The sequence below is a fragment of the Azolla caroliniana genome, unplaced genomic scaffold (assembly GCF_043228905.1).
Source record: "Azolla caroliniana isolate FFs.n. ecotype wild unplaced genomic scaffold, voAzoCaro1.0.p SCAF_1, whole genome shotgun sequence".
Classification (NCBI taxonomy): Eukaryota; Viridiplantae; Streptophyta; class Polypodiopsida; order Salviniales; family Salviniaceae; genus Azolla; species Azolla caroliniana.
In genome coordinates this window covers 7,717,191-7,740,503 of record NW_028230436.1, presented here as the reverse complement: position 1 = coordinate 7,740,503, position 23,313 = coordinate 7,717,191, and the positions used below count along the sequence as shown (strand labels likewise).

At 39.3% G+C, this 23,313-nt stretch overlaps 2 protein-coding genes and 1 pseudogene across 2 annotated transcripts; all 3 read right to left on the bottom strand.

Moving 5' to 3' along the window:
- Positions 1-2,221: 2,221 nt before the first annotated feature.
- LOC147868764 (hydroxycinnamoyltransferase-like) lies at positions 2,222-3,295 on the bottom strand (annotated as a pseudogene).
- Positions 3,296-5,482: 2,187 nt separating this feature from the next.
- LOC147868763 (hydroxycinnamoyltransferase-like) lies at positions 5,483-7,183 on the bottom strand. Its single transcript, XM_087323145.1, has 2 exons — positions 6,610-7,183; positions 5,483-6,362 (listed from the first exon to the last, which is right to left on the bottom strand). Exons 1-2 carry the CDS (start codon positions 6,985-6,987, stop codon positions 5,499-5,501), a joined length of 1,242 nt encoding a protein of 413 aa, XP_087179271.1. The 5' UTR covers positions 6,988-7,183; the 3' UTR covers positions 5,483-5,498.
- A 1,586-nt stretch (positions 7,184-8,769) lies between these two features.
- On the bottom strand, positions 8,770-15,967 carry LOC147868762 (putative acetyltransferase At3g50280). Its single transcript, XM_087339566.1, has 4 exons — positions 15,684-15,967; positions 15,469-15,533; positions 9,456-9,511; positions 8,770-9,225 (listed from the first exon to the last, which is right to left on the bottom strand). Exons 1-4 carry the CDS (start codon positions 15,965-15,967, stop codon positions 8,770-8,772), a joined length of 861 nt encoding a protein of 286 aa, XP_087195692.1.
- Positions 15,968-23,313: the final 7,346 nt, after the last annotated feature.

Below are 23,313 nucleotides of genomic sequence, written 5' to 3'. Positions count from 1 at the left end.
TTTGGTTGTCTCCCCGCCATGGACCAAGTGCTACTTGAGAAAGACAAGAGTTTGTACTTCTTGAAGGTTGTGGATATGAAGGATAGATGAGAGTTGGGGACTCTCCTGGAAGATGATACCCAAGTGAACGGGCTTGTGGCGGACTGGGTTGCGATGAAGCAAGCATGCAACAAGATCGACAGGCATCATCAATGGCTCCATGATATTGACTTGGTAAGACCAAGCGTACAAAAAGCAAAACCATCTAAAGAAGTCGAGACTCCTAAAGAACGCATCCAACATGAAAAGAAGATTGATGATGACTCGAGGACGATGAAGGCCATTTCAAAGGAGGTCAAATGTTTCGGAACATGCGTCGAGTTCGAAACAACGGATGATGGAACCAGCCAAATCGAAGCTTGCATCAATGGAGATAAAGAGAGCGAGGCTAGAGTAATTGAGGATCTAGCTGCTAAAGACGACATCGAGGAGGTGACTTTAAACAAGATAACAAGCGTCGACAACGACCATGGCCAGATTTTCTCCACACATGCTCCAGAGACTTGGGCAATTTGCAGAGGGGCATTCTTGGAACTCATAGAAACTTAGGGGTATTTTGGTGTTCTTCCGTAGTTTCTTCCCTCTTTCAAGAAGCTTTTGTGTAACATTAGTTAATGTAATGGCTTATAAGTTAAGTGCTCAAAATATGTTCAGAAAATGTGGAGTTAAAACATTAGTCCATGGGCTTCACTTGCACTTTTGCGGATTTCGTGGTTTAGGGTTTCACTTGCACTCTTGATGTTTGTTTATCATTCCAAAAATATGGAGGTAACCTTGGGGTTTGGTTTGGTCATTTTGGACATTTTGGTTTTCCTTGAATCATTCAGAAGTGGACATGAAACACTAATTCAAGGGTTTTCATGGTTGTAGATCGATGACATTGTGCGTGCTGCGAAGAGGGCCGTTTCTCTAAGAGCAATGGCATGACCCAATCAACTTCCCAAATTTTGTGATACTTTGTTCCTATGATAAGAGAAATAAATGGAACTTGTTGAGCTTCGATTTTGTTAGCTCTAATACATTTGAATGAGGCTTTTGTTGTTCGTGTTGAAGGTTTTCTTGGGCACGTTTCATGCTATAAAAGAGAAGTCTATAATAATAAAAGTGATGTATATTTTGTTTATACTGCAGTATGAGACTTTTTTTTATCTATAAATTATAGCCACACTAAATATTTAGTTAATAGTTGGAAAAAACTAAATGTTTTTTGTAGTCTTCTGTTTTTTTACATCTAATGCATTTTGGGAGAATTTGGCCACAAGGTCTACATGCTTGCTTCATACGAATATTATATATCTACCAATGTACTGGGGGTTTGAACCCGGAATGACAATCAATGCCTGCTAAGGTTGTTTGTGGGCAATGTTACCGGAGGTATGATCATCAAGCCTTGAACTGAAGGCTTAGAGTTCATAATGGAACTTACCACTAGGTTGAAATAAAATGTTGATTAAATGGAAAGATTTAGCACTATAAAGATTCATCATTAAAGATATGGTACAATTGAGTTTAGAAGTTACACCATATGTTCTGTAGTAAGGTCGATTGGAAAAATAGGGGTTATGAACCATGTAGTAGAAAATCCCAAAGGAACCATCTATCTGAATGGATCCATATTCAGAAGGAATAGGATAGTTCAAAATCCCAAAGGAACAATCTATCCGAATGAATCGATATTCACGAGTAATAAGATAATTTGCCTTAGAGGGATGTTTACATATACAGGTATACAAATCCTTCTCTTGAGTATGGAAAGAACATCTGGAAAGAGGAAGGGTTCAAAACCCACATTGTAACTAGTTCTAACTCTTCTACAAATCAGAAATTGGTTTACTATCTTTCCTCATCCACAGGGATAGTTTGCTCATGAGCCAACTGGAAACATTTGTTAGAGCCATGAGGTAGGAAACTCAAGCTTGGTTCCGATGGAAGAGGTCTACAAAAAGATCCATCCATCCAGACCGAGGGATGTGGTGCAAGCTATTTGGTAGGGAGTACAACCAGTTATCCTGACCAATATAATTGCAAATTAGAATAGCCATAACATATTGGAACTTCAAAACTCAGAATTTACAAGTTAATTCTCACGTGCATACTGATGACATCAAGTGTTTTGGCAATGTATGATATACTCTGACAATCACAAAATTATTGGAAGATCATTCATCAATCTTAATAACAAGATTATTATGGTTTGCATGTACCCACCATTTGAATGTATGAAGCCTTAATAATAAATAGGGCAAGCATTGTTGGCCTAAGGATTTGTAAAGGCTTTGTTACTTTCTAGTCGATTCATGACATGGGTGGGTAAAGCCAAGACTACATCAATATTACCAGGAATATCTTTACCAAGGAAGACAATAATCTTTCCTGGATCATCAGCACTCGGTAATTGAGCTGCCAGAGGTTTCCCCCAACCAAAGTCAACTTTGAAGACAGGAAAATTATGAGAGCTCGATGCTCGAATACGTGCATTATTGAGGGAGCAACATTCAAACATGGCATCTCGATCGTATACCTACAACCAATGGAGCCAATTATGAAAGGTTTCCTTAGTACAAGAAATCAAAGATCTATGTATACGTTCAGCTGTTGAGGCAAGGTCCTCTTCCTCGAGTTCCACAGATGTTGCGGTGGCAATTGTCCACATAAATGCATTCCCAAAATAGGCTTTTCCTAAGGGTGGGTCAGCTCCTTCTCTCATGTTAACGATCGAAATGAAGCCGACTTTCTTGCCATGCAAATGTTCCCTAGCTTTTGTGGTATGCCGCCATATGTGAGCACATATTATCTCATATGATGTGTTTTGACCACCGACTTTATTTTTCAACCTTGTGATCATGTCTTTAGTGAAGCAGAAAGTGTTCATTTTTACAGAAACTGTTTGACCAATATTTTTGACATCGTCGTCGTCCACATGTTCAAGGTGTATTCTTGCTTTTTCTGGTGATGGGTTCTCAATCTTCAATAAAGAACGTGTATGAACTGGAGGTATGGAAATGGCTTCACCTCTGGCACACTCTGCCCATGAGCTCATGAAGTGCCACAATGAGGTACCATCACAAAGGACATGACTGTGTGCAATCCCAAGTGCAATTCCACCACAATCAAACCTTGAGACCTAAATTTCAATACAAAAGACTAAGAACTTGTCATTGCAATAAGATGGCACTTCATCATACATTAATTAAAGCAGCAATGGAAATTATTAAGAGTTAAACAAATTGAACACCTATCTCATTACCTCACCCATACAACATCACAACTATGAGAACATTGACTTTATTATGCAGCTTTATTTTGATCTATTTTTATTAAAAACAACACAACATTAATCACATAATAATTTTCAGCAAACACTTCAATGGCAGCCTTCAATCACGTTAGCTGATTTCATTGATGGGATAACTAATTTAACACACTAGGGAGGACTTGCTTTCGACATTTATATCACTTTCACAGGAAGAAGATAACTGTCTTATACATAAAGAAAAAGATGATCCACCTTGAACACTAACGTAAGAAAATGAAAGTTTTCATTTGGCACGCTATGTTGGGTGTCAAATATCAGGTGTAGTATTAAAGTCATTTGAATGATTTAAGAGACAAGATTTTCAATTCTTGAACAATGCTTCAATTATTGGTTCTAGTGATCCAAGTACAAGTGCTCGGTGGTTTAAGTTCAAGTATCTTTGTTTAAATACAATATATGTGTTCTAGAAAGTATCTTTAATATACCACTGTAATTCTATGTAGACATGCATGAGGTCTCATGGGCCATACAATGTTTATGCACGTATCTTGCACATAATATAACCACGCCCACCATTTTAGAGAACCTTTTTTTTCTCTTCTTGAATGGAGAACTCATGGCATAATTTCTTCACAGTATGCTACTTGTTTTGGTGCAAGACCTTCATCTAGATATATTTTGTCACACACCCTTGAGTGTCCTTCTCTAGAATAGGGAAGCTTTTTCCTTTCCATATCCATGAAATGGACATTAATGCCTCAAGTCAACTAACATTGGCCAGCCCAATTCTTGTTTCTTTCTAGTGGGTGGCCAATTACTTGAACCTTCCATATATATCCTAATGGCAAAGAAGCAATGAAATACTAAATAGAACAATGATATGTACAATCTTTCCCATATTTGATTAAATATATAGATTCTTACTCTTGGGCGAAGATATCATAACTCTGAACATGTTATAGATTCTCACAATGCACTACACCACCCTTGGGTTAAGCTACCATATCTTTGAACATGTTATGGATTTCTACAGTGCGTCACACCTCTCCTGGGTTAAGCTACCATAACTCATAATGTGTTTCCCCCATTAGTTTTCTCCAAGATTCAGCACAAGCATATGCTTTCTCTTGGGTATGGAGGATTTATTGCATATACTTTGCAAGTTCTCATTTTTTTTACAAATAAGCCCTTTGCATGACTGTAGATCTTGTGATACCTTCTATTTAGCTAATTTAAACTCATTAAGTACTTAAAAGCTTCTTGGCGTTCTTACAGTGTTTCCCTTTGAGACTTTCCAAGGCATATATTTATGAAGCAAGCATTTATTTGTGCATGAGAGAATGACATGAGTAAAACCTTTACATGAGATAAGATGAGCCTTGAGCAAGAAGCAAGAAAGAAAGTGCGCAAAAGGAGTCACAAGACTAGAAAGATGGAAGTTAAGAGAAGAGACGTGCAAAGAGCAGGAAGAATGGAAGAATCTTGCCCAATGCTTTGCTTGCCTCCAATCATTGCCTGTCCAAGTAGCCTGCCCATTGCTTTTGCCTCCAATCATTCCAGTCAATCCAATTCATCAGGCGAAGGAAAGGGCTTAGCAAGAATCTACTGATCTTCTTATGTATGAAGATAAAGATCATCCACCTTGATCATCCACCTTGAACCACTACGGACAGAAACACAAAGGTTGTCCACAAAGGTGGGATGTATTCTATCCACATTACATACACAAAGGTTCTCATAATTCATTAGCTTTTGTGGAAAAGGTGCCATCATTTGTTAATACACTTTTGTGTCCTTGGCATTACATACACAAAGGTTGTCATAATTCATTAACTTTTGTGAAAAAGGTACCATGATTTGTTAATACACTTTTTACGTCCTCGTCAAACTCATGGGATGTTCCTATAATTACTGTTATATTGGTAAAATCCTCCAACCAAAAGATTCAACTTTTGCACACAATGCAATCTTCTCGCACATTGAGTGGAAAGTAATACATCAATCAAAGACTTCCTCCTACACATGCCCAATGAACATTAGAATTATGACTAATGAGCTACAAAATGCATTAGTATTACATCAACATATCTTAATTATCATTAAAATATTGTTCATAAGCTTACAACCTCACACATACACAATCACAACTCAAATGTTTCAAACTCGAAATGGGTAAAGCAAACGATGAACACCATACATTGGCTTAAGGATTGAAAAACATGTCATCACTTTCTAGTCGATGCATAACATGAGTAGGTAGAGGCAAAAGAACTTCGATATTACCATGAATATCGCCACTAGGAAAGAATACAAGTGTTCCTACATCATGCATACTTGGAATTCGACATGCCAAAGGTTTACCCCAACCAAAATTAAGTTTAAAAATAGGAAAATTATGGGAGCTTGATGTTCCAACACGTGCGCCATTGCGTAAAATTCTTTCAAAGATGGCATCACCACCATAGATCTCCACCCAATGGAGCCAACTATGAAATGTTTCGGTATTACAACCACGTATAGATCTGTGTATACGTTGAGCTGTAACGACGAGATCTTCATCCTTGAGCTCCCCTGCCATGGCAACCGCTATGGTGAACATAACTGCATTCCCAAAATAGGCCTTTCCTAAGGGTGGGTCTATTCGTTCTCTCATGTTAACTACTGAAACAAAGCCTACTTTCTTATCATCCAAATGTTCCCTTGCTTTAGATATGTGACGCCATATGTGGGCACAAATAACCTCGTACGCCGTGTTCTCACCACCAACCTGTCTTTTCAAGGATTCCATCATGTCCTTGGTGAAGAGGAATGTGTTCATTTTTATAGAATCCCCTTGCCCCATGTGGTTGTCTTCATCCTCTATATGGGCGAGGTGTAATACAGCTTTCTCTAGGCATGGGTTATCAATCTTCAACAAAGAACGATTATGAATCGGAGGCAATGAGATGGGTTCCCCTCTTGCACACTCGGCCCACGAAACCATGAAGTGCCAAAACGAGTGTCCATCACAAAGTATATGGCTTCGGGAAACCCCAAGTGCAATGCCTCCACACTTGAATCTGGAAATCTGCATTTTAACAAAAAAAGAGAAAATTGAAACTATGGAGAATACATACATACATACATATGTGTGTGGGAGTTGTGTTTGATAGATAGATATCTTTCTAAAATCCACAAGAGACCAATAGCTTTCTATGAGACGGGGACTAGCTCATGGTTATGGTCGAAATGTGTGGGGCCCCATATAGGCCTGAAGGCCCAATGTATGATGTAAGTGTGTAAAGAGAGATCAAAGGTGAGATGTTTGTTCACACCTGGACAATCAATGGAGGTGCAGAGCAATAGTCTTCTGGATCTACACTTGGGGCCAGCTGGGTGAAGAAAGGCTGCCATTGGAAGCCCCAGGATTGCTTGAGATCCATCAATGTTATGTTGCCCTCAACCACGGCCTCCACGAAAGGGACACCTGTGTCATCGCACACCACGTGGAGCCGGCCATCGGCACCTGCATGGAGGCGCCCCGCCAGTGGGTAGAACTCGTCCAATGCGAATCCCAAAGACCTCTTCATGATCTCCTCTTCCATGTCTTCATGATGTCCACCAAAGCCTAGTGTGCGGCTCGCCTCGTAGAAGAGAATTCGACCGAAGTGTGGAGCCTTGGGGCCCATCGTGTCCATGGCCGATAGAAACATTCGTTCCACACGCGATTCGCCATCCTAACTTCCATTGCTGGTTCTCCTTATCCTGTTGCTCGGCCTCACCATCTCTTCCTTCACAACCCGCACTCTTATATCTTGATCAACCTGCACATATGCCATGTCTCTCCCCCCCTACTCTCTCTTTCTCTAATCTCTTGTCTTAGTCTGACACGCCATTTCTTGAGCTTATCAACCATCCATCCATGACTTTTTTCTCTTCCCAATCTTTAAGCTCCATCACTTTCAAGTTATATGTCATATAAAATTGTAGCATTCAAAGGTGGGCTCCACATCCCATGTGACACGATCGGGGTGCGTAAAACTTTTTGCACTTTTTGATTTGGAAACATATAGAAGCCTATTAAGGTATTCGTTCTATTTTATTTGGAGGAATCAACTTCTAGAAGTCCACGAAGACACAAACCAATAAGAGTTCTTCTGGGTTAGGGGGGTAGACGTTTGGCTGCTCAAACTTAAAACTCGTGTCGGCAGAACAAATAGCCATCGATCTGTTTGTTATTTTTTAAGCGAGAGTGTATCACATGCTCAGAGTTGAAGGAACTTGCCAAATTTTACAATTATTCAATTTGGTGTCCCACATAGACTTTGATGTACTTACTATATTTTACATCACATATTCATAGCAAGAATATAATGATCCTATGTATGAAGAAAAAAAACATCCACCTTGAACACTATGGACAGAAACAGACATTATCATGACACATGATGTGTTGGATACAAAATAAAAACGTTGCTAGTTACACTAACAATGGCATATGCAATGTCAACAATGTCGTTTGAATGTTTTACGAAACAACATTTTTTTACTTTTGTCAATGTTCTTGATAAAAAAAACGAATGCTTGCTTGCTACTTTAAATCAAACTTTGCGAGTGCTTGAGACACATATTTACAATTTAGTTCAAATTGTTCAAGCATTTTTACCATAAAACATATGCTCCATTGGTATTAATAAAAAGCCCGGAGGCAGTATACAAATAGTACATAATATTGTTTCATTTCCACCAGTATATCTGAAATGATTCTAGTATTTGTAAAAGCTGTTGGGAAAAAAAACAGCCATAAAACACAACATTGATTCCAGTGATCTGCTACAGATTCCATTTCCTCCGTCTTTCCAATCATATGTGTCAAATTGTTCAAGCATTAACATCGTCCAACATTGGTAGACAAGAAAAGCGTGCCAATATGTCATAAAGTCATCGACATGCAAACTCAATTGGTAGTAGGCACCATATCAAGCAACGCTTTTCAAAACTTAGACAACACGTTGTCTTAGACAATGAGAATGTATAATGTTCAATTGATTGTTTTGACCTGATTTCAATAGTTTTCTTGGATGAATTCCATCGACATTATATTCACAACGTTGTCATAATTCATTAACTTTTGTGAAAAAGGTGCCATGATTTGTTAATACTCGTTTGCTTCCTCGTTGAACTAACGGCTTGTTGGAATATTCCTATATTAAGTGTTATATTGGTAAAATGCCCAAACCAAAAGGTTCAAATTTTGCACACAATGCAATCTTCTTGCACATTGAGTGGAAAGTAATATATCAATCAAAGGCTTCCTCCTACATATGCCCCATCAACATTAGAATTATGTCTAATGAGCTACAAATGCATTAGCATTACATCAACATAGCTTAATTATCATTAAAATATTGTTCATAAGCTTACGACCTCACAAGCAAAACTCAAATGTTTTAAAATCAAAATGGGTAAAGGAACGATGAACACCATTAATTATCTTAAGGATTGACAAACATGTCCTCACTTTGTAGTCGATGAATAACATGAGTAGGTAAAGGCAAAAGAACTTCAATATTACCCGTAATATCGCCACTAGGAAAGAATACAATTTTTCGTACATCATCCATAATTGGAATTCGACATGCCAAAGGTTTACCCCAACCAAAGTTAAGTTTAAAAATTGGAAAGTTATGGGAACTTGATACTCCAATACGTGCACCATTGAATAAACATCCTTCAAAGATGGCACCACCACCATAGATCTCCACCCAATGGAGCCAACTATGAAATGTCTCGCTATTACAACCACGTATAGATCTATGTATACGTTGAGTTGTAACCATGAGATCCTCATCCTTGAGCTCCCCCGTCGTGGCAACCGCTATGGTCAACATAATCGCATTCCCAAAATAGGCTTTTCCTAAGGGTGGGTCTATTCGTTCTCTCATGTGTAACTACCGACACAAATGCTCCCTTGCTTTAGTTGTGTGCCGTAATATGTGGGCACAAATAACTCGTATCCCGTGTTCTCACCACCAGCTTGTCTTTTCAAGGTTTCCATCGTGTTCTTTGTGAGGAGGAATGTGTTCATTTGATAGAACCCCCTTTCCCCAAGTGGTTGTCTTCATCCTCGATATGGTTGAGGTGTATTACAACTTTTTCTAGGGAGGGGTTCACCTCTTGCACACTCAGCCCACAAAACCATGAAGTGCCAATACGAGTGTCCATCACAAAGAATATGTTGGGAATATGGAGCGGAATCGGGATAATTAAAACTTCAAACACAATTAACACTTGATAACCAATAGATGAAACCACAAGACGAAAATGAGAGTACACCAAGATTTTTACGTGGAAAACCCAAAATAGGGAAAAACCACGGGAACCGTAGGTTCCAAACAATTTCACTATAATTTGGATTACAATGAAATACTACCTCACTAGAGGAATGTATCTACTTCAAGGCAACAATTTCGGCTACAATTCTTCACCCGATTGGGTGGATACAACAGTGACCCAAATTATAATTCCTCACCCAATTGGGTGGATAGAAAACCAAATAAAAAAGAAACTAGAAAAACATAAAACGAAGTAACCTGAAACAAGTAGACAGGACAGGTGTTGTTCAATCGTGGTTCTTTGATAGCATGAACAACCCCTCGTAGGTCTCTGTATTTGTGACAGTAGTTCACTCTTCCCCTTGCTCACTCTTTCAATTTCTCTTTCTCTCTCTCTATTTTCTATTTTCGCTCTCTGCACACTCTCAAAAAAAAAATCAGTTTTCGTTCTCTGTTTTCTCTCTCAGAAAAACCAGTTTTTGCTCTCTGTTTTCTTTCTCATAGAAAAAAACAGGTCACGATGTCTCTCCTTTTTCCTTTTCTTCTTTTCTTTGTCCAACGTCTACAAACCTGTGTTCACACTCACACATACAAAAGACACATGCCCAAAAACAACATACAAAAAGAAAAAAGGAGACATACATACATATATATATATATATATATATATATTTAAATACAACTAATTAGTATGAAGTCTATTCAGCGTTCGGCCGACTTAATGTTGTGGGCTCCACTTGAGTGGACAACCCCTCGTAGGTCTCTGTATTTGTGACAGTAGTTCACTCTTCCCCTTGCTCACTCTTTCAATTTCTCTTTCTCTCTCTCTATTTTCTATTTTCGCTCTCTGCACACTCTCAAAAAAAAAATCAGTTTTCGTTCTCTGTTTTCTCTCTCAGAAAAACCAGTTTTTGCTCTCTGTTTTCTTTCTCATAGAAAAAAACAGGTCACGATGTCTCTCCTTTTTCCTTTTCTTCTTTTCTTTGTCCAACGTCTACAAACCTGTGTTCACACTCACACATACAAAAGACACATGCCCAAAAACAACATACAAAAAGAAAAAAGGAGACATACATACATATATATATATATATATATATATATTTAAATACAACTAATTAGTATGAAGTCTATTCAGCGTTCGGCCGACTTAATGTTGTGGGCTCCACTTGAGTGGACAAGCCCCAACAAATTCTCCCCCTCCATCTCAAGTGGGGGGCACAACTAGGTTTGCCTTTTGTTTGCAAACTTCAAGCTTCTCCCTTGACAAACATTTTGTCATCATGTCGGAACCATTCTTGTTTGTGTGAATCTTTTCAATGTGCATTTGCTTTTCTTCAAGCACATATCTAATCCAATGGTATCTAACGTCTATGTGTTTTGACTTAGAGTGAAAGGAAGAATTCTTGCTTAAGTGGATAGCACTTTGGCTATCACAATACAAAATGTACCGTTCTTGGGTCAGCCCCAACTCTTGTAGGAATTTCTTTAGCCATAACAATTCCTTACTAGCTTCTGTGGCAACAATATACTCAGCCTCCGTTGTGGATAATGCCACACATTTTTGCAATCTCGATTGCCAAGAGACCGCTCCCCCTGCAAAGATCATTAGGTAACCAGATGTAGACTTTCTGGAGTCAACATCACTAGCCATATTGGCATCTGTATATCCATCTAATATAGTTTGGTTCTCACCAAATTTTAGACAGACTCTTGAGGTACCCCTCAGATATCGCAGGATCCATTTCACTGCTTCCCAATGATCTTTTCCAAGGTTCGAGAGAAAACAGCTCACTACACCAACTGTGTGAGCAATGTCCGGCCTTGTGCATACCATAGCATACATTAAACTACTGACTACAAAGGCATATGGTATTTGTTTCATTCCTTCTTGCTCTTCATCACTCGTAGGGCATTGAGTTGAGCTAAATTTAAAGTGGCCCGCGAGTGGAGTGTTGACCGGCTTACTCTTAGCCATGTTGAATCTCTCGAGTACCTTCTCAATGTACTTTTCTTGAGACAACCAAAGTCTTTTGCTTAACCTGTCCCTGGTTATCTTCATCCCAAGGATTTGCTTGGCTGGTCCCAAGTCCTTCATGGGAAAAGATTTGCTGAGTTCCTTTTTCAACTTCTCAATCTTGTTGGTGTCTTGACCAACAATCAACATATCATCAACATACAAGAGCAAAATGACAAAATCCCCATCTAGGAATTTCTTAACAAACACACAATGGTCTGTGTTTGTTCTATTATACCCATGGTTCAACATAAAGGAGTCAAACTTTTTGTACCAAAGTCTAGGAGCTTGTTTTAGGCAGTACAAGTTCTTCTTTAACTTGCATACCAGGTTTTCCTTACCTTTGACACCAAACCCTTCGGGTTGATCCATGTAAATCTCTTCTTCCAAATCGCCATGGAGGAAGGCAGTTTTTACATCAAGTTTCTCGATTGAGACTGGCTGCGATCCCAAGTACAACTCTGATCGAGGACATCTTCACCACTGGTGAGAAAATCTCCTCGAAATCAATTCCCTTTTTCTTGCAAAGACTTCATCTCATCACTCATGACATCAAGCCATTCCTCATGATCATTTGCCATAGCTTCTCTAAAGCTTTCTGGCTCTCCTCCATCTGAAAGCATCACATATTCATGTGGGTTGTATCTCGTAGAAGGTCTTCTTTGTCTCATAGACCTTCTAACCTCTTCCTCTTCCAGAGGAGCTGCTGAAATGTCACCTAGAGTATGATGGTCATGATTCTGCCCATCATCATTGTCGGCTGCATCATCAGCCATATCATCATACTCCTCGGTATCTCCCCCATGACCTTTTGTGTCTGGGGTAGGCATTGGGTGTTCAGTGACTGAAAATTCAGGGGTGAGATCCGGCATTTCATTCGGCTCCGGATCTTGTAAGGTCTGATCCTCAAGGAATACCACATCCCTGCTTCTAATGACCTTCTTCTCTACTGGGTCATAAAGTCTATAGCTGAATTCCTCATGGCCGTATCCCAAGAATATGCATGGTTTGCATTTGTCATCAAGCTTGGATCTTTCATCTTTTGGGATGTGAACGTAGGCCCTACAGCCAAATACTCTCAAGTGTTTGTATGACACATCTTTGCCTGTCCAAACCCTCTCGGGAACATCGCCATCCAAGGGGGCTGACGGAGACAGGTTTATGAGGTCAATTGCAGTCCTCATTGCTTCACCCCAAAAGGATTTAGACAATTTTGAGTGGGATAACATACATCTTATCCGCTCACAAATTGTCCTATTCCTCCTCTCAGCCACACCATTGTGCTGAGGTGTTTTCGGGACACTTCTCTCTAGTCTAATACCATGCTCACGACAATATTCCTCAAATCGTCCCTGATATTCACCGTCGTTATCGGCACAGATACATTTCAGCTTTCTTCCAGTTTCTCTTTCCACACTTACATGAAAGTTCCTAAAGATTTCAAACACTTGATCTTTAGACTTTAATGCAAAGCACCACAACTTCCTCGAGAAGTCATCGATAAATGTGGCAAAGTACAATGCTACCCCAAGAGTTCTATCTTTCATATAGCACAAGTCTGTGTGCACCAATTCCAATGGCTAAAATTTTCTTTTGGGGGGCAGATGTTGAAAAGCAACTCTGTGTTGTTTGCCGGGCAAGCAATCAACACAAGTTTCCAAGTGCATCCCTTTTATGTCCGGGAAGATGTTCTTCCTTGCTAGAACATCGAGTCCCTTTTGACTCATGTGCCCAAGTCTCTTATGCCATAGCTCAATCGAGGCATCCTTGTTGGCTACATTTACCTCTCCGCCGGACACCACAGCATGAAGTACATAGAGGGAATTCTGTTTTAGACATTTTGCTAATACTAGCGAGCCTTTGATAAGCTTCCATTTTCCTTCACCAAAGGAATTTGTGTAACCCTCATCATCAAGCTTACCGGCTGAAATAATATTCAGCCGAATGTCTGGCACATGCCTAACATCTTTTAATACTAGTTTGCAACCCATATCCGTGGTCAGAATTATATTTCCTATGCCAACGACCTCAATCACGCCGTGGTTTGCCATTTTGACTTTACCAAAGTCACCACCGGCATATGACGAGAACATTTCCCGATATGGGGTAATGTGGTACGAGGCTCCCGAATCGATAATCCAATCGGTTTCTTGGGATGCTAAGTTGACACAAGCATCATCACACGCGATGATGATATAACCATCACATGCGGCTGTCGTGGAATCATTTTTCTTGTTGTCAATAGTTCCACTCTTTTGGCCCCTCTTTTTCTTCCTACAATCTCTTTCATAGTGGTTTAGACCACCACAGTAGTGACACGTGAAGTCTTTCTTAGAGTCTTTCCTATTTCTAGATTTAGACCTCCCCTTAGAATTATTTCTGTGATTTTGTGGACCCCTACCATGGTTTCTTCCTCTAGAGGAGTTGTTTTCTATGACTAAGGCTTTATGTAGAAGATTCGACTTAAGCATGTCCAATGTTAGGTCTTTTTGTTGTGTTGCAGTCCCAAGCGTCACAACAAGGGTTTCCCAACTATCTGGGAGAGAGCCTAACAATAACAAGGTCAACACCTCATTTGCTAGAGGTATATCTAGAGAGACAGTTTGACTTATAAATCCTTGAAACGTATTAAGATGCTCTGCCATACTAGAGCCATCTTGATACCTAAGTCTTACAAGTTTCCTAAACACGGAGACTCTATTCAAAGCATTTTCGGTCTGAAACATACTCTCGATTTTTCTCCATAACTCGTTTGCTTTGGTTTCATCACAGAAATTGTTATATAGACTCATGTCTATAAAACATCGGATGTATGCAGATGTCTTTAGATGCATAGTGTCCCAGGTTAATGCATCTATTTTCTCGGGTTTGCTCGTACCATGTAGTACGGGCAACCACATGTCCCTCATTTTGGACTTCCAAATGGGGTAGTTGGAACCCGTCAGTTTAATCATCCCGCCTAATGATTCATCCATATTCCAAGTCTTTGCGGAGGTATGAACCTCTGCTCTGATACCACTTGTTGGGAATATGGAGCGGAATCGGGATAATTAAAACTTCAAACACAATTAACACTTGATAACGAATAGATGAAACCACAAGACGAAAATGAGAGTACACCAAGATTTTTACGTGGAAAACCCAAAATAGGGAAAAACCACGGGAACCGTAGGTTCCAAACAATTTCACTATAATTTGGATTACAATGAAATACTACCTCACTAGAGGAATGTATCTACTTCAAGGCAACAACCTCGGCTACAATTCTTCACCCGATTGGGTAGATACAACAATGACCCAAATTATAATTCCTCACCCAATTGGGTGTGGATAGAAAACCAAATAAAAAAGAAACTAGAAAAACATAAAACGAAGAAACATGAAACAAGTAGACAGGACAGGTGTTGTTCAATCGTGGTCTCTGTATTTGTGACAGTAGTTCACTCTTCCCCTTGCTCGCTCTTTCAATTTCTGTTTCTCTCTTTCTATTTTCTATTTTCTCTCTCTGCACACTCTCAAAAAAACAATCAGTTTTCGTTCTCTGTTTTCTCTCTCAGAAAAACCAGTTTTTGCTCTCTGTTTTCTTTCTCACAAAAAAAAACAGGTCACGATGTCTCTCCTTTTTCCTTTTCTTCTTTTCTTTGTCCAACTTCTACAAACCTGTGTTCACACTCACATATACAAAAGACACTTGCCCAAAAACAACATACAAAAAGAAAAAAGGAGACATACATACATATATATATATATTTAAATAGAACTAATTAGTATTAAGTCTATTCGGCATTCGGCCGACATAATGTTGTGGGCTCCACTTGAGTGGACAAGCCCCAACAGAATATGGCTTCGAGAAACCCCAAGTGCAATGCCTCCACGCTTGAATGCCACCACACTCGAAGTGTAGCGCCTTGGGGTACATTGTGTCGATGGGCGACACAAACATTTGTTCCACCACACTTGATTCGTCCTCCCTACTTCCATTGCTGCTTGTACTTCTCCTGCTGCTTGGCCTCATCATCTCTTCCTTCACAACCCATACTCTTATTTCTTGATATACCTACACATATGCCATGTCTCTCCCTCTCCCTGGACCACAACCTCCACAAAAGGGACACCCGTAGCATCGTACACCACGTCGAGCCGGCCATTGGCATCCATGTGGAGGCGTCCCGCGAGCGGGTAGAACTCGTTCAATGCCAACCCCAATGACCTCTTCGTGATGTTTTCCAAGTGTTCGTAATGTCCGCCAAAGCCTAGGGTGGGGCTTGCTTCGTAGAAGAGAATTCGACCATGTCGATCATGTCGATGGCCGACACAAACATTTGTTCCACCACCCTCCATTAGCCCTCCCTACTTCCATTGTTGCTCGGCCTCACCATCTCTTCCTTCACAACCTGCACTCTTATTTCTTGATCTACCTGCACATATTCCATGTCTCTCCCTCTCTTTCTCTAATCGCTTGTTTTGTCTTACACAACATTTCTTGAGCTTATCATCACTTCATCACTTTTTTCTCTTCCCAATCCTTAAGATCCATTTGTTTTAATGGAGGAAGTCATAACTCATAATCTTCAAAGGTGAGGCTCCACTTCCATGTGACAGGGTACTCATCTTGTGTAATAAATATTATAAAATTTGAACTTTTACTTTTGCCGCATCCAATAGGTTTGGGTTGTACATCATGTAGATTTTGAATAACGTACCACTCTTGGAAAATTTACTCTTGACTATGTAATAATCAATCCCATCGCCATAAATGCATACACCGAGATTAGGCAGAATGGATTGATTTCATCGTGGGCATCGTGGTCCGTGGACTTTTTGTATTTTTAATGGAATGACTTCATTATAGCCGCCTAGATATTTTCTTGTACATCATCACGAAGACTTGTTGCACTTGTTGCTCATATAATGGGCTTGGCCGCAAGAACAAAATGGCCCTACATTACAACTTAGCTTTACACGGACTTCTGTTTTTCCGCACAAAACTAAAGGTGTTATAGACAAAACATAAAATTGTTAGTTATAGACAAGTCTACTCATCATGCACATTGACACAACTAGTTCGCTAATTTCACAAATAGTAAGTGTAGTTTTTGAGCTTTGAAAACATCTAGAAGCATATTTAGGTATTCATTCTCCCCTCAAGTTATATTGACATCTATTTTATTTAGACGAAGCTACGTATTTTCCATGTGGAAGCAAATTTGGCTCGCTTATATTATCGAGTAAAATGTTGGTTGAAGATTGAAAATAACTTTTCTAAAGAGATCATGCTCATCATGGGAGTGAAATAAGGATGTGATCTATCACCTACTCTATCTATTTTATTTGTTGGTTAACTAGAAGAGTTCATTCAAGAAGCTTTGGTAGAACGTGAGAAAATTTGGCCTTTTCAACATTTTCACTATCTTAGTTTCAATTTATACATAGGAGGTTCTAGTTTTTGGCCTATTTTAACATAAGTTTCGAAAACTTTTAGGTACAACATGTTACCTCTTTGTGAATGGAATGGCCTATTAGTTAATGTGGGTTTTTCCAAAGTCATGGTAGTAGCCATTGAAAATACAAAAAGTCACCATGTGATTTATATTTTACCATCAAGAGGAGGAAATTGCAACTTCGCCTTTTCAAATATATGAAGAAAATTAATGTTGCCTCAACCATTACTGTGAATTTGAGTTGTCGTTATTTGAGAGAAACCTAGCACGTGGAGATTAGAGCACAAGTATTTGATACATATCTATTGCAAATTGTGTTAAGAGATATTTGATACCTAGTGCTTGACCTAAGGCAATGATCTTACATCAATAATATAGGAAAGAATGACATATAATGACGTGTAAAGAATCGAGTGTGATTCAATCCAGCGGAATAGATTAGAGAGGTGTGTTATATGTGTGTAAAAAAGGAGAGAGGAGAGACACAAGATAGATAGGAAAATAGAATACTCAAGATGTATATTGACATGAGTAGAGAATAGCAAGTACAAGGATAATAACATTACATAGAAGATTAACCGACACTTTACAAAGTACGAGGAGGGTGCTTTATATAAGGTCACCCTCTCACTAAACCATTCACTCACTCTCTAGCAACTATAGAAGCTCATGTGTCATTGTTAAGAGTTTATTACTAATCAATAGACCAAGGAAGAGCAAGAGTTTCTCCCCAAAATGGTGAAGATAAAAATGAAGAGCTCTCAAAACGAAAATGGCGATAGTCTCCCCCAAAATGGCGGTATGTACAAGGGAGAATACGTTGTCATGTTTCGACTTACATTTGATGATCCTTGTAGAGGAGAACCACGCTGGTGCATCAACAAGTGCAGCCAATGACAACTGGATGTTGTACACGGAGGCGGATCGGCCTCGTGGGCGTGGTGGACGAGGCGGGTCGGCTCGCAATGGTAGCGGCTGGCAAGAGAAGGACCGAAGGCACAAAGAACGTGCTAACAACAGTTCCGGACCCTCCACAAGTAGGGGGAGTCAAGGCGGAGCCAGAGGCTGGCAAGCCAAGGCCGACACGGAATGTTGGTACTATGGTAAAAAGGGCCACAGAGAAAGCGAGTGCTGGAAGAAGCACATTGTGTCGATGGGCGACACAAACATTTGTTCCACCACACTCGATTCGTCCTCCCTACTTCCATTGTTGCTTCTACTTCTCCTGCTGCTCAACCTCACCATCTCTTCCTTCACAACCCGCTCTCTTATTTCTTGATCTACTTGCACATATGCCATGTCTCTCCCTCTCTTTCTCTAATCGCTTGTTTTAGTCTTACACGACAGTTCTTGAGGTTATCATCACTACATCACTTTTTTCTTTTCCCAATCCTTAAGATCCATTTGTTTTAATGGAGGAAGTCCTGACTCATAACCTTCAAAGGTGAGGCTCCACTTCCATGTGACAGGGTTATCTTGCGTAATAAATATTATAAAATTTGAACTTTTACTTTTGCCGCATCCAATAGGTTTGGTTTGTACATTATGTAGATTTTGAATAACGTACTCACTCTTGGAAAATATACTCTTGACTATGTAATAATCAATCCCATCGCCATAAATGAATACATCGAGATTAGCCAGAATGGATTGATTTCATCGTGGGCATCGTGGTCCGTGGACTTTTTGTATTTTTAATGGAATGACTTCATTGTAGCCCCCTAGATATTTTCTTGTACATCATCATGAAGACTTGTTGCACTTGTTGCTCATATAGTGGGCTTGGCTGCAAGAACAATATGGCCCTACATTACAACTCAGTTTTACACGGACTTCTATTTTTCCGCACAAAACTACAGGTGTTATAGACAAAACATAAACATGTTAGTTATAGACAAGTCTACTCATCATGCACATTGACAAAACTAGTTCGCTAATTTCACAAATAGTAAGTGTAGTTTTTGAGCTTTGAAAACATCTAGAAGCATATTTAGGTATTCATTCTCCCCTCAAGTTATATTGACATCTATTTTATTTAGAGGAAGCTACTTATTTTCCATGTGGAAACAAATTTGACTCGCTTATATTGTCAAGTAAAATGTTGGTTAAAGATTGAAAATAACGTCTCTAAAGAGATCATGCTCACCATGGGAGTGAAATAAGGATGTGGTTTATCGCCTACTCTATTTGTTTTATTTGTTGGTTAACAAGAAGAGTTCATTCAAGAAACTTTGGTAGAACGCGAGAAAAGTTTGGCTTTTTAACATTTTCACTATCTTACTTTCTATTTATAAATGGGAGGTTCTAGTTTTTGGCCCATTTTAACATAAGTTTCGAAAACTTTTAGGTACAACATGCTACCTCTTTGTGAATGGAATGGCCTATTAGTTAATGTGGGTTTTTCTAAAGTCATGGTAGTAGCCATTGAAAATACAAAAAGTCACCATGTGATTTATTTTACTATCAAGAGGAGGAAATTGCAATCTTCGCCTTTTCAAATACCAAGATTTCAACATAGGTATGAAGAAAATTAACGTTGCCTCAACCATTACTATGAATTTGAGTAGTTGTTACTTGAGAGAAACCTAGCATGTGGAGATTAGAGCACAAGTATTTGATACATATCTGTTGCAATTTGTGTTAAGAGATATTTGATACCTATTGCTTGACCTAAGGCAATGATCCTACATCAACACTATAGGAAAGAATGATATATAATGACGTGTAAAGAATCGAGTGTGATTTTATCCAACGGAATATATTAGAGATGTGTGTTATATGTGTGTGAAAAAGGAGAGAGGAGAGACACAAGATAGATAGGAAAATAGAATACTCAAGATGTATATTGACAATGAGTAGAGAATAGCAAGAACAAGGATAATAGCATTACATAGAAGATTAACCGACACTTTACAAAGTATGAGGAGGGTGCTTTATACAAGGTCACCCTCTCACTAAACCACTCACTCACTCTCTAGCAACTATAGAAGCTCATGTGTCATTGTTAAGAGTTTATTAGTAATTAATAGACCAAGGAAGAGTAAGAGTTTCTCCCCAAAATGGTGAAGATAAAAATGAAGAGCTCTCAAAACGAAAATGGCGATAGTCTCCTCCCAAAAATGAGCCCCCTTGTACTCCTTTTATCCATTTGGATTTAATGCAAAAGGAGTAAGTCTCCTTAAATCATGTAATATTGTCAAATTGGATTCGAATTGTGCATCTCTAGTTAAAGGTCAATTTCTTTAATCACTAAGCCATTAATTCTCTCTTACTTAATATTTATTCTATATCAAAAAATACACAGACTGTTTCCTTCTCTCTCCTACTTTTCATCTCTCCTCTCTCTTTCTTTCCACCCCCCATGATTTTGTGTGCCTCCTTCGCGCCCTTCATTTTCCATTATAAATAGCATGTGCACAAATAATTGCCTGTGTGCATGGACATTGCACATACACATTTTGGCCCTTGTTCATCGACTTTTCCCACGTTCGGTGCGCCACATCACAACACCGGTTGGCTATCACTCCCTCTCAAGCTCGGCAAGTCGTAGATCGAAAGACCAAGCTCAATCGAAACTTGTCAATTCCCAAAGATTTCGTGAAAATGTCAACGGTTTGAAGATTGGTACGAGAGATCATTTTTGACAAGAAAGATCAAGTAAACAAAGCTAGGAGTTTGATATCAATATGTGAGATAATTTGATTCTCGAATCCAAGAGGGAAGAAGAAAAGAAGGAAGAAAAAAAACTAGGAGGGAAAAAATGGGACATATATCCAGCTCCTCGTTGATCCTCCTCCCCAATGTTACTTTGCATGCCCACTTTTAGTTGGATGGCCTCTATTTTTAGTTGCATGGCCTCTGCTTTTAGTTGCATGCTTCCATTTTTAGATGCATGCCTTTTACTTTTAGTTGCATGGCCTTGGCTTTTGGTTGCATGCGATTGTCCGTATAATTCGGCCGAATGACACAATCATCCATAAAGTTTAGCCCGTGCGCAATCCGTATGTACGTCGCAACCAAATCATAGACGTGTCCGCGCGCAAAACTCCCGACCGCGTAGTAGTGTACGCATCCACGCATGCGCGCGTCCTGACTCGACGAGGATGACTCGAAATGTCCTCATGAAATGGATAGAGAAGAAAAATAAGAAGACGAGCGTCTCGAGGGTATACAACGAGTTCAACCAGATGTTTGGTTGTCTCCCCGCCATGGACCAAGTGCTACTTGAGAAAGACAAGAGTTTGTACTTCTTGAAGGTTGTGGATATGAAGGATAGATGAGAGTTGGGGACTCTCCTGGAAGATGATACCCAAGTGAACGGGCTTGTGGCGGACTGGGTTGCGATGAAGCAAGCATGCAACAAGATCGACAGGCATCATCAATGGCTCCATGATATTGACTTGGTAAGACCAAGCGTACAAAAAGCAAAACCATCTAAAGAAGTCGAGACTCCTAAAGAACGCATCCAACATGAAAAGAAGATTGATGATGACTCGAGGACGATGAAGGCCATTTCAAAGGAGGTCAAATGTTTCGGAACATGCGTCGAGTTCGAAACAACGGATGATGGAACCAGCCAAATCGAAGCTTGCATCAATGGAGATAAAGAGAGCGAGGCTAGAGTAATTGAGGATCTAGCTGCTAAAGACGACATCGAGGAGGTGACTTTAAACAAGATAACAAGCGTCGACAACGACCATGGCCAGATTTTCTCCACACATGCTCCAGAGACTTGGGCAATTTGCAGAGGGGCATTCTTGGAACTCATAGAAACTTAGGGGTATTTTGGTGTTCTTCCGTAGTTTCTTCCCTCTTTCAAGAAGCTTTTGTGTAACATTAGTTAATGTAATGGCTTATAAGTTAAGTGCTCAAAATATGTTCAGAAAATGTGGAGTTAAAACATTAGTCCATGGGCTTCACTTGCACTTTTGCGGATTTCGTGGTTTAGGGTTTCACTTGCACTCTTGATGTTTGTTTATCATTCCAAAAATATGGAGGTAACCTTGGGGTTTGGTTTGGTCATTTTGGACATTTTGGTTTTCCTTGAATCATTCAGAAGTGGACATGAAACACTAATTCAAGGGTTTTCATGGTTGTAGATCGATGACATTGTGCGTGCTGCGAAGAGGGCCGTTTCTCTAAGAGCAATGGCATGACCCAATCAACTTCCCAAATTTTGTGATACTTTGTTCCTATGATAAGAGAAATAAATGGAACTTGTTGAGCTTCGATTTTGTTAGCTCTAATACATTTGAATGAGGCTTTTGTTGTTCGTGTTGAAGGTTTTCTTGGGCACGTTTCATGCTATAAAAGAGAAGTCTATAATAATAAAAGTGATGTATATTTTGTTTATACTGCAGTATGAGACTTTTTTTTATCTATAAATTATAGCCACACTAAATATTTAGTTAATAGTTGGAAAAAACTAAATGTTTTTTGTAGTCTTCTGTTTTTTTACATCTAATGCATTTTGGGAGAATTTGGCCACAAGGTCTACATGCTTGCTTCATACGAATATTATATATCTACCAATGTACTGGGGGTTTGAACCCGGAATGACAATCAATGCCTGCTAAGGTTGTTTGTGGGCAATGTTACCGGAGGTATGATCATCAAGCCTTGAACTGAAGGCTTAGAGTTCATAATGGAACTTACCACTAGGTTGAAATAAAATGTTGATTAAATGGAAAGATTTAGCACTATAAAGATTCATCATTAAAGATATGGTACAATTGAGTTTAGAAGTTACACCATATGTTCTGTAGTAAGGTCGATTGGAAAAATAGGGGTTATGAACCATGTAGTAGAAAATCCCAAAGGAACCATCTATCTGAATGGATCCATATTCAGAAGGAATAGGATAGTTCAAAATCCCAAAGGAACAATCTATCCGAATGAATCGATATTCACGAGTAATAAGATAATTTGCCTTAGAGGGATGTTTACATATACAGGTATACAAATCCTTCTCTTGAGTATGGAAAGAACATCTGGAAAGAGGAAGGGTTCAAAACCCACATTGTAACTAGTTCTAACTCTTCTACAAATCAGAAATTGGTTTACTATCTTTCCTCATCCACAGGGATAGTTTGCTCATGAGCCAACTGGAAACATTTGTTAGAGCCATGAGGTAGGAAACTCAAGCTTGGTTCCGATGGAAGAGGTCTACAAAAAGATCCATCCATCCAGACCGAGGGATGTGGTGCAAGCTATTTGGTAGGGAGTACAACCAGTTATCCTGACCAA

Bases quoted from the DNA above. Each gene is read 5' to 3' on its own strand.
- LOC147868762 (XM_087339566.1), bottom strand. From the start codon at position 15,967: ATGGAGGGTGGTGGAACAAATGTTTGTGTCGGCCATCGACATGATCGA. The intron at 9,512-15,468 runs ATATTCTGTTGG...CATATTCCCAAC, and splicing joins ACTTGGGGTTTCTCGAAGCC to ATATTCTTTGTGATGGACAC. The intron at 9,226-9,455 runs GCAAGAGGTGAA...TTGTGTCGGTAG, and splicing joins TGGTTTTGTGGGCTGAGTGT to TTACACATGAGAGAACGAAT.
- LOC147868763 (XM_087323145.1), bottom strand. From the start codon at position 6,987: ATGTTTCTATCGGCCATGGACACGATGGGCCCCAAGGCTCCACACTTC. The intron at 6,363-6,609 runs GTGTGAACAAAC...GTTAAAATGCAG, and splicing joins CACCTCCATTGATTGTCCAG to ATTTCCAGATTCAAGTGTGG.